Below are 10,782 nucleotides of genomic sequence, written 5' to 3'. Positions count from 1 at the left end.
CAGCACCCCACCCTCATGGTCAACCCTCTGTTCCCTCTGTACCCACCCAGGCTTGGGCTCCATGCCCTGGCCACTAACTCTTTCCAGGACCCCCTCTCTGGGGGAGGCTGACTCATCTTTACTGAGGAGCGCACGCACCAGGGATGGTAGCTCGCCAACTTCTCTGCTCAGCCCAAGTGAGCAAGGGCTGTGATTTTCCATTTGCGACATCTGATTGTTATTAGGGCTAGAGAGAAGGGAATTCCTGGTTCCATAGGCCCCAGGAGGCCCCAAGGAAGACTCTGGGGTGGCAAGGGGAGAGCTGGTGCCATCTGGGTTGTGTGACCTTCTCTCTGCCAATTCTCCACCACTCTCCACGGGAGTCCCTCAATTGCTGTTCCTGGCTTCTCTGTGCCAGGCTTTGAGTCAGTTCAAACAAGGGAGTGGACATTCCCTTGCCCCTGCCCCTCACCACCCCCACTACCACCACAGGCCCTGAAATGCCCACTGGAAACAGGCCAAAGGCACCACCGAGTAAGCAACCTGGAGCTCCCTCTACTGGGGCAGCCCTCTGAAGCCGCAGGATACGGGAGGTGTTAACATCTGGACTCTGGCCCCAGTGCTCGGGCCAGTGTGACGTCACCAGGCAGCGAGAGATGAGTTCTCAGTGGGGATGGGGGGGGGGGGACAGGCTCCTGAACAGGCATTCCTTTCCCTAGCCTCACCACTATTCAGCTCCTCCTCTTCGTCCTTCTCCTCCTGCTCCTCCTCCTCCTCCTCTTTCTCCTCCTCCCGCCCTCCCTTCCCCCTTCTGCTGGGCCTGGAATTGGGTTTGGGGCGGGTTCTGTTTCCAAAGCCATCTCCAACAGGCCAGGCGGGTGAGGGCTCGTCCTCCACCCTGAGCCCAAATTTTCCAAGGCTCCAGGCAGTACTTGGCTAGCCTGCTGCCCCGTAGGTCAGCAATCGCAGAGTCCTGGGAGAAGATCTTCACAAAGGAAGGCTTCGGAGGATCAGGACAGCCACAGGTAGCACTCTGGGACCCAGGGACTGAGGGAGGGAGACTGGGGACAGGGGCTGCAGGGTAAAGGTTAGGCAGAGCAAACAAATGAGACTGGGGTCCTAAAGTCAGGGAAATGGGCATTGTCATGACAGCAGCTTGCAGAAGTCCCATCTCTCTGTGAAGGGAGCCCCAAGCCCTGCAGCGAAGCTGTCCCCAGTCTGAAGACCTGTCCCACCCCTTCCGCAGAGTATCCCAGGGATACTGGAAGGCTTTAGGAGATCCCCCGCCTTGTGTGGCACCCCCTGACACTCACTTAGCAGGCCTTACTCCTAGCCCCAAGACATCCTCCAACACCAGCTCCCACCCTGTCCCCGTGAGGGTGGGGGCTCCCTATCCTTTCTTCAACCTTACATCCAAGCCTGGTTTCTGGAAGAGTTTGAAGGGAACACCCAGTGGGCAATGATTCAAGCACGGAGCTGTGGTTCCCACTGCTCTCTGGCATGCCGTCGGCCATGAGGACTGCAGTGGACAGCTCTTTGGGGACCCTTGGAGATGAGCCACATGAGGTCAGACAGCCGATTGTTTCACCTTCTGCTCTAGCCAGTCCTGGTCCTGTCCTTGGCTTCAGATGAAGGGGTTGGCTGGGGGTCTGCCAAGTTGTCATTCCCCTTAGAGAAGCCTTTTCTGTCAAGTTGTGAGCAGGGATCTGAGCCCTAGGCAGAAACACAGACTTTCTATGTATCTGGGGACTGCAGCAGACTGGCCCCAATCACGGCCTGTGCAAAGGCCAGGTTGTAGCTAAGGAATGAGGGGAGAGGCTAGATTGTGGTTTAGTAGAAGTGAAATGAGTTGGGGAGCTACCCTAGGGCTGGACTGTCCCCCCATCAGGCCAAGCAGGTGGATGGGTGAAACACCACCGTTTTGAGGGGAGGAACCAATGATACAGACATGGTGGCCTTTTGAGTTCCTAGTGAAGTTGGTTCTGTCCCAGCTCAGATCCTGGGTGAGCACGTGCACCCACACGCATCCCCGTACACGTAGCACACATGTCTTCAATATGGCCCATCTGGGGTCCACTTGGCTTCTGGGTCTCTCTGCGTGAGAGGATCACTTTGCAAATGATCTAGGGTAGGAGAGGGACCAGGGATAAAGATCAAAGCAGTCACGGAGGTGATCAGGGAACATACTCACCTGCCCCAGAGGGCCTGTGTCTAGTTGGCCTGAAGCCTGGTGGGATGAAAGGTTCCCTGGGTCAGAGCATCACTGGGGAGAAAGTGGGAGTAGCACGGGTCTGGAAGAGTGACAGCAACCGAGGGTGCAGGGGGTGTTTAACTCTGGGGGTGCAGGTGCCAGGAAAACCCCGGCTAGCACCATTGCATAGCAACGAAATGACACCTGGGTAGGAGGGGGGCACACTTTGCAGCACCAGCAATCTGCAAGCTCTCTGCACAAACATCACTCAGGCCTACGTAAAACGTACTCCCCACTTGGGATGCCCGCACAGGCCCCACGATGAGCCACTGTTAGTCGGGGTACAAACGTACCAGAAGGAGCATGCACACAAGAGGGCCGACAGGATAAGGGGGGGGGGGGGGAGGTGGACAGGGGCTCTGCGAACCCTGGTCAGGAGTGTGCCTCTGTACACCATCCAATCAGAATGAGGGCCTGAGGGTGTGGCTTAAGACCCCAACCAGTTCCTTGGCCCCTGCTAAGCAAAGTGGCCAAAAGTTAAAGAGGGGGCGTGTCACTCGCGGGGACCGTACACCCTCGGCAACCAATGGTGGGCGCAGCTACCAGGGCCACATACCCAGGAGGGAGGAGGCAGTGGCCACGCGCCTGGCGACTGGGGATCCGCCCTGCTCGAGGAAGGAATTTATGAGGGGTGGAGCAGGGCGCTGCCCACATCCCTGGGAGGGGAGAGTCTAATAGCCTGTAGCCAGGCTGTGTCCTGAGTCGGCTTCAAACGTCCCACCTGCTCTGTGGGAGGGGTAGGTGCTTGCCTGAAGGGCAGAGTGCAGGCTCGGGGTGCGCAATTCCAGAAGCCCCAGAGTGGGTTTATCGATTCGCTGTTGCTAGGGTGGACCAGTCCAAACAGGGTCCCCGCCCTAGCTTGTCACCCAACACACCCCCAGGCCTCCGTATTGGCTGAAGAAGGCTGAGCCCCACTTCCCCACATCCAGTCTGGCACCCAGGGCCACCTCAACAATCTCTCGACTTGCTTCCTCCTAGTGAACCTTGCGGGGGGGGGGGGGGGCAGCCATAGGGTCTTTAAGTACACAGATCTGTGAAGTTGTGTGCCCTCGTTAGGAGTGCTCCCTGGGACCAAGTGCTCCATCAAAAGGGGATAATGGGCTGGGAATGTGGCTCCTTTGGTGAATGCTTGCCTAGCATGCACCAAACCCTGGGCTGGAGCCCAGGTATGGTGGTTCAGCCCACAATCCCCGTAAGATAGAGATGGAGGCAAGATGATCAGAAATTCAAGGTCATCTTCAAGGGCAGCCCGGGGTTGCCTGAGACCCTGTCTTTTACCAAAAGGAGGGATGCACGCCCACTCCAGAGTAAAGATGAGGACCATGATAAAGCAAGACCCAGACAAAAGCCTGCTGCTCCAGGAAGCCCCTCTGCCAGAAAGAATCTGCCTTCTATTACCCGTTTCTAGGACTGACTGAGAGACCCCTATCAGAACACAAAGGAGATGCTCCAGACGCGGATGCAAGGGAGCCCACCATAAAAGTCGCTAGAAATGTTCTGGCCCACACACCTTGCAGTTCAATGAGAAGAGAAAAGAGCATCTTCCGCAGGGAGTGGCGGTGGGGCTCCAGGAGCCAGGCAGGGTCTGAACGTGAGTCTGCAGACAGGATGGGCAGGACAGGCATAAAGCCCCCGTCTCAGAGGGAGCCAGGCTAGCCCTTCCTCTGAGGTGAGAGCCACAGGCCTGAAGGCCTAGGGAACTAGGGCTGGTGGGCTGGGAAATGGAGGCTCTTGGGGGGACTGGTGCTGACTTCACTCTCCCTTCTCTCTAGGCTCTTGACAGGCAGGGACATAGGTTTGTGAGCTCCCAACAGGAGCCTGGACCCCGCAGTCCTGAAGATGGCCGGAAACTGCTCCTGGGAGGCTCATGCCACCAACCAGAACAAGGCAAGTGCCATGGGCAGGTCTGGGTCTGTGGGCGGGTGTAGTTGGGAGGGGGTCACAGTCCACTTTCCAGGCCGCCCTCCGGCTCTGGGTGCTAGTGGGCAGCAGACACATCTGGACTCTGTGGCCTGACCCTGGTTAACTGGTTTCTCTGAGGCCAGTGTCGTCATCAGTGAGGAAAATGCAGGCACTGGGCATCTTGAAAGTCCCTTTCCATGCCGTCTTTGGGTCATGGCTTGTCAGCTCTGGAAGGTCTCACTTCCTCCCTGTTTCCCGACAGAGATGGGAAAATCGTTATTCACTATGGTCAGACCACGTCAGAGAGACTCTGCTGGTTCCATGGTGGCCCCATGTCCATTGTGTGTACTACTCTGAGCCATCCAAGGCCAGTGTTGCCCCAAGTCTGGGAGCATGAGCCATGGATGTAAACCTGCAGATGGTGCTAGCCTCACCTAAAGCTTGGACAATGTCCTGGGCTGGCCCATCACTTTCTGTCCTGCCCTTGCTTCTCCCTAGAAAAGTGTGGACTTCCCTTCCTAAGCTGGGAACCCCTCTGACTTATTTCCTTATTCCAGCTCCTCCTAGACTAGAGAAAACCAAGACTTATATCAGGGTAACTGACTCCTTCCCCACTCCCACCCTCACTCCCTATCCCCACCGTGTCCTTGGTCCTTTCCTTCCTTCGGTAGGGACCACAGTGGAATGGTGGCAGCCCAGGAGGCAGTGCCTGGGCATGGAAGGGGCATCCCAAAGTCCCTAGAGAAGAGGGAGGCAGCAGCAGACTCCAGAGCTGTGTTTCACACGGTAGTGTAGGGCTGTGAATAGCAGCTCCTGCCTAGTGACTCACCAGTGCCTGCCCAACACCCAGTGGAGGACTGTAGACTTTTTCCAGCTGGGTGATACACAGAGGGCCCTGCCCAGCCCAGCAGGCCAGCGCCCAGTGCTGAGCTGGTCCTTATGGGACAGGGCTCTGCAGGCATCTGGGCCCAGAGCAACAAATGATCAACTCCCAGAAAGGGGAGCAGAAGGAAAGCTAGGCAGGGTTAGGGGTGGGCAGGAGATGTTAGCCGGTGAAATCTTAGAGGTGGACAGGTAGTAAGCAAAACCCCATAAAGAACTTGTCCTGACAAAACAGTGTCTCCCCAAGTTTAGCCAGCACCCCTAGTTTGTAAACAACTCTTGACACAGCTAGGACAGAGGATACTTCTCTTCACTGGAGAATAGCAACACAAAGCATTTTCTCAGGGCCCAGCTAGAATCTTCCTACTTCTCTGAACCATAAAAACAGATACCAGGCTTAGGGAGAAAGTCCTGGGATAGATTAGTGATGTCTGCAGGGAGGAGGGAAGGGAAGCAGTGTGCACAGGACAACTTTGCCACTGAGAAAGAGGGATCAAAACAACCCTGAGAGGGCTTAAGAGATGGCTCAGTGGTTAAGCGCACTGGCTCCTCTCCCAAAGGTCCTGGGTTCAATTCCCAATGCCCACATGGCAGCTTACAGCTGTCTATAACCCCCATTCCAGGGGATCTGATGCCCTCACACAGACATACCTGTAGGCAAAACACCAATGTACATAAAATAAAGATAAGTAAATTTTATAAAAAACAAAACAGAGCTGAGACAGAATAGCGTGTAGCTGGCTTGTGTTATTGGCTCCCACAGTTGTTTAAATGTTAACCCAGAAATATCCAACTCTTTCATGTTGTCACATATAGACTGGCTTCCCTGGGATCGAAGGGAGGCACTATCACGCCATCCACAGGTCCTGCCTGGAACACAGAGGCCTCTTACTTTGCTAGGAAGGGTTTCCTTGGTTTTGCTGCCACGTCTCTGCTCTCAGTTTCTGAGCTCTGACCCAGCCTCACACATTTATGCCCCAGCTCAGCCCTCAGGGCCAGGACTGGTGTTCAGCTGCGCTGATCTCTGCCCTGCCCAGCTGGAAATGCTGAGCCCCTCCCTGAAGCTTGAAGAATGACCACCTCCTCAAGCCTCTCCCTCCCGGATACCCCAGGAGCCCTCAAAGGCAGCCCTGGTCCAGTAGAGGGCAGCTGTCTCTTATCCCCATGCCCTCTGGTCCAACTCTGGGAGAGTCCTACTCCAGCTATGGCCACCCCACACCCCTTACCAGGAATTTTATTTCTTTAGGAATAAGTATTTCCGTGTTTTAAAGGAACAACTTGCTAGAGAATTGCAAGAACAGACTGCGCACACATCTACCATCCATGATCTGTTATTCACTACTGGGGATTGGACCCTAGGCTCCCGCATGCTGGGCAAGCACTGCTACCAAACTTTATCTCCAGTCCTCTTTAAAAATTGGGGGGGCAGTGTAGTGTGTGTGTGTGTGTGTGTGTGTGTGTGTGTGTGTGTGGTGTGTACGTGTATGTATGTGTGGTGTGTACGTGTATGTATGTGTGGTGTGGTATGTGTGTATGTGGTGTGTGGTGTGTGTGTATGTGGTGTGTGCATGTGTGGTGTCATATGTATGGGGTGTGTGTATGTATGTATGGTGTATGCAATGTATGTATGTGTGGTGTGGTGTATGTGTGTATGTGGTGTGTGAGTGTGTGTATGTGTGTATGTGGTGTGTGGTGTCATATGTGTGGTGTGTGTGGTGTCTGCATGTGTGTGTGGTGTGTATGTGGTGTGTGTGGTGTCATGTGTGGTGCATGTGTGGTGTCTGCATGTGTATGTGGTATGTGAGTGTGTGGTGCATGTGTGGTATATGTGAGGTGTGTGTGTGTGTGGTTTGTGTGGTGTGTGTGTGGTGTGGTGTGTGTGTGGTGTGGTACGTGTGTGGTATCTGCATGTGTGTGTGGTGTGTATGTGGTGTGTGGTGCGTGTGTGGTGTCTGCGTGTGTGTGTGGTGTGTATGTGGTGTGTGTGTGGTGTGTGGTGTGTGTGTGGTGTTGTATGTGTGGTGCGTGTGTGGTGTGATGTGTGAGTGTGTGCTGTGTATGTGCTGTGTGTGTGGTATGTGTGTGCATGTGGGAATGCCATAGCACATGAAAAGGCTGAACCTTTTCATAGATGAACTTCCTCCCCATTATTACTTGCAAATAAATTGTGGATACTAGGACCCCTTCCCTCCAAAGCGTCTGAGGACAGGGCATTCCCGTCATCCCACACTGATGTCATCACCTTCCTGCTGTCCCGACCACCCTAAGTAGTCACTGTCCCTTCCCACATCTAATCTCTGCTCAAGCCCTGCATGTCTTGTCTCTTTGGTCTCCTCCCTTCTGAAAAAACTGCTTAGCTTTTCCTCTGTGTGTTGGTGTGTGTGTCTGTGTCTATGAGAGAGAGAGAGGTGTGTGAGTGAGTATGGTGTGTGTGAATGTTAGTGTTTGTAATGTGTGGTGTGTGTGTGTGAGTGTGTGATATATGTGTGAGTGTGGTGTGTGTGTTAATGTGTGTAGTGTGTGCTGTGTGTGAGTGTGGGGGCATGGGAGTTATGAGGATGTGGGGTGTGTATGTGATAAGAGTCATGTATGAGTGGGTGTGTGAGTGTGTGAAAGTGGTGTATGTGTGTACTTGGTGTGTAGTGGGGAGTGTTGTATAAGAAAGAATGTGTGTGCCGGGCAGTGGTGGCGCACGCCTTTAATCCCAGCACTCGGGAGGCAGAGGCAGGCGGATCTCTGTGAGTTCGAGGCTAGCCTGGTCTAAAAGAGCTAGTTCCAGGACAGGAACCAAAAAAAACTACAGAGAAACCCTGTCTCGAAAAAATAAAAAAATAAAAAAGAAAGAAAGAAAGAAAGAAAGTGTGTGAGTGGGAGCATGGTGTATGAGTCTGTGTGAATGTGTGTTCAGCTGTGTACGGGCACATGTGTACATGTTGGTGCATGTGGAGGACTACGGCTGATGTCCAGAGTCTCCTGATCCCTCCCAGGCCCTTTATCCAGAGTCTAGGGCTCTCAACTAAAGCCAGAGCCAAGCCGCCTGTAAGCTAATCTCACCAGCTTGCTCTGGGAAATCCCCTTTCTGCCTTTCAAACCTCAGGAGGGTCACTGTGCCCACCCGACATTTACAGGGAGACTGGGGATCTGAACTCTAGTCCTCAAGAGTGCTCAGCAAGAACCTTATACGCTGAGCCATCACCCCACCCTCTGCTTGCTATTGTCTTGCACTTGGACATTTGGACCCAGCTGACCCTTGGGCAGCCCAGAGCCACTGTCTGGTCACCCTGTGGTGATACTGTCCTGCAGACTCTAGAATTGAGAACCAGTATTCACATCAGTTGGGATGGGGCTCTTTCTGCTCTGGTCTCTGTCAGTCATTCCATAGCCAGGGAACTGGCAGACTCTGCCTCCTGGGTAGCAGATGGAAGCAGGTACAGGAACAGGCCTGCTGAGGCCCAGGGACGTGCAGACAGCCTTACAGATGTGTCCCTCTGCACCCACACAGATGTGTCCTGGTGTGAGCGAGGCTCAAGAGCTCTACCGCAGAGGCTTCCTGACTATTGAGCAGATTGCCACGCCTCCTCCGCCTGCCATCACAAACTACATCTTCCTGCTGCTCTGCCTGTGTGGCCTGGTGGGTAACGGCCTGGTCCTCTGGTTTTTCGGCTTCTCCATCAAGAGGACACCCTTCTCCATCTACTTCCTGCACCTGGCCAGCGCTGATGGGATCTACCTCTTTAGCAAGGCTGTGATTGCCCTCCTGAACACGGGGGCCTTCCTGGGCTCCTTTCCAGACTACGTGCGCAGAGTGTCCCGGATCGTGGGGCTCTGTGCGTTCTTCGCCGGTGTGAGCCTCCTGCCAGCCATTAGCACTGAACGCTGTGTGTCCGTCATCTTTCCCACCTGGTACTGGCGTCGGAGGCCCAAGCGCCTGTCTGCTGGGGTCTGTGCCTTGCTCTGGCTGCTGTCCTTCCTGGTCACTGGCATCCACAACTACTTCTGTATGTTCCTGGGCCGCGAGGCCTCAGGGACAGCGTGCCGCGACATGGACATCTCCCTGGGCATCTTGCTGTTCTTTCTCTTCTGCCCACTCATGGTACTCCCCTGCCTGGCACTCATCCTGCATGTAGAGTGCCGGGCACGGCGCCGCCAGCGCTCTGCCAAGCTCAACCATGTGGTCCTGGCTATTGTCTCGGTCTTCCTTGTGTCTTCCATCTACTTGGGGATAGATTGGTTCCTTTTCTGGGTCTTCCAGATTCCCGCCCCCTTCCCCGAGTACGTCACTGACTTGTGTATCTGCATCAATAGCAGCGCCAAGCCCATTGTCTACTTCCTGGCTGGGAGGGACAAGTCTCAGCGCCTGTGGGAACCTCTCAGGGTAGTCTTCCAGCGGGCTCTACGGGATGGTGCAGAGCCCGGAGACACTGCTAGCACCACACCTAACACAGTCACCATGGAGATGCAGTGCCCCTCTGGGAATGCATCGTGAAAGGCCAGTGTCTAGGGCAAGGCCGCTGCAGAGAGCGGCCAGTAACTTCCAGAGACGCTCTGCCCAAAGGGCAGAAGCAGGGCAGCTGTCCCTGTGCCGCCAGGGAGAAGAGCTTCCTCTAGCACAAAGCATCTGCCTCTGGCCAGGCGTGGCCGAGAGACTGACCCTGTGGCCTCTGATCCCCAGCCATTCTGCTTCTGTGAGTCACTGTACCAAAGTTGCCCTTACCGGTGTGGTGGGGTCCCTCCTCAACAGAAGCTCAACAGTGAGGGAGATGAAGGCCACCTCTGCCTCTTCAGCCGTCCCTCCCCAAACATGACTTGGTCATCATCACCACTACTGGGCCCCCAGCCTCAGCTCTACCTGCAAGGAGTTGTTCAGTCTCCCAAGGCAGCATCTGAGCAAAGCTGAGAGAATGGTGCTATCTGGAAGAGGGTCCTGTCTACCTGCCTTGTAACCTGCAGACAAGTCCCTGTCCCTTTGATGAGTCATTTGGTGACTTTAACGGGGTAGGGTCTGACCCTGGCAAACCACGAGAGACAGGAAGGGACCTTTTGCCGCTCTGGGTAGCTGACTGCTTTTCTGACACCCCCAGCCAGCTCTGGGCAGCTGACCACGCACTTGGTGTCTTCCAGGTCACTGTGGTCCATTGCGGCAGCTCCTTACTAGTACCCGATCTCCAGTGCCCATTTCAAAGAGGACTCTGATTCCATTCTGGTCCCCTGGGGGCTGCCACCACGGTGCCATTTGTCATCCTGCACAGTGGCCTGTGTAGCCAAAGGAAGTTTTATAACAGATAATAAAGTATATATCAATACACATTTTTAAATCTTGCAACGAGGAAGCAGATTCAGTGCCCAGTGTCTTCTCTATATCTCCATGTCCCACAGTGAGAGCAGCCAGGGGCAGCTGGAGTCCAGGGAGGGTGGCCATCAGTCCTTTTCCTCTTACTCTGATCTCTCCTGGTTGTCTGGCCACAGCTCTGGGATGCCTTCTGCTCTGCCCGAGTCTGTCTATATGTAGACATCTGTGACCTGTAAGAATGTGTCACTGAGGGAGCTGCGTTCCTTTACGAGAAGCCAAGGAGGGCAGGGGGCAGAGAAGGGGTGAGCAGCATGCCCACCCAGTGCTAGGCATGCTAGCCACACGCCCTGAGTTCACCGAGCTTCATTCTAGGCCGCACAATCCCAGGGCAGAGACTGTGGCACTAACCCTGGAGGGGAGCATCTAACTCCACAAAGGCGTGTCCCCAAGTGGCGCATCACCCCAGCTGCAGGGGTCG

At 54.8% G+C, this 10,782-nt stretch overlaps 1 protein-coding gene across 1 annotated transcript; it reads left to right on the top strand.

Annotated features, from left to right (window-relative positions):
• The first annotated feature begins 787 nt into the window (after positions 1-787).
• Positions 788-10,330, top strand: Mrgprf (MAS related GPR family member F). Its single transcript, XM_041661554.1, has 3 exons — positions 788-1,004; positions 4,003-4,117; positions 8,517-10,330. The coding sequence occupies exons 2-3, from the start codon at positions 4,070-4,072 to the stop codon at positions 9,498-9,500; spliced, it is 1,032 nt and encodes a 343-aa protein (XP_041517488.1). The 5' UTR covers positions 788-1,004; positions 4,003-4,069; the 3' UTR covers positions 9,501-10,330.
• Positions 10,331-10,782: the final 452 nt, after the last annotated feature.

The sequence above is a fragment of the Microtus oregoni genome, unplaced genomic scaffold (assembly GCF_018167655.1).
Source record: "Microtus oregoni isolate MIOR12 unplaced genomic scaffold, Mior012 000012F_ref0000307, whole genome shotgun sequence".
NCBI classification, from domain to species: Eukaryota; Metazoa; Chordata; class Mammalia; order Rodentia; family Cricetidae; genus Microtus; species Microtus oregoni.
This window is presented reverse-complemented; position numbering and strand designations above follow the sequence as displayed.

What these genes read in the sequence shown, in the direction of transcription:
- Mrgprf (XM_041661554.1), top strand. Translation starts at nt 4,070, where the DNA reads ATGGCCGGAAACTGCTCCTGGGAGGCTCATGCCACCAACCAGAACAAG. An exon ending in ATGCCACCAACCAGAACAAG is followed by an intron (nt 4,118 to 8,516) that starts GCAAGTGCCATG and finishes GCACCCACACAG; the next exon opens with ATGTGTCCTGGTGTGAGCGA.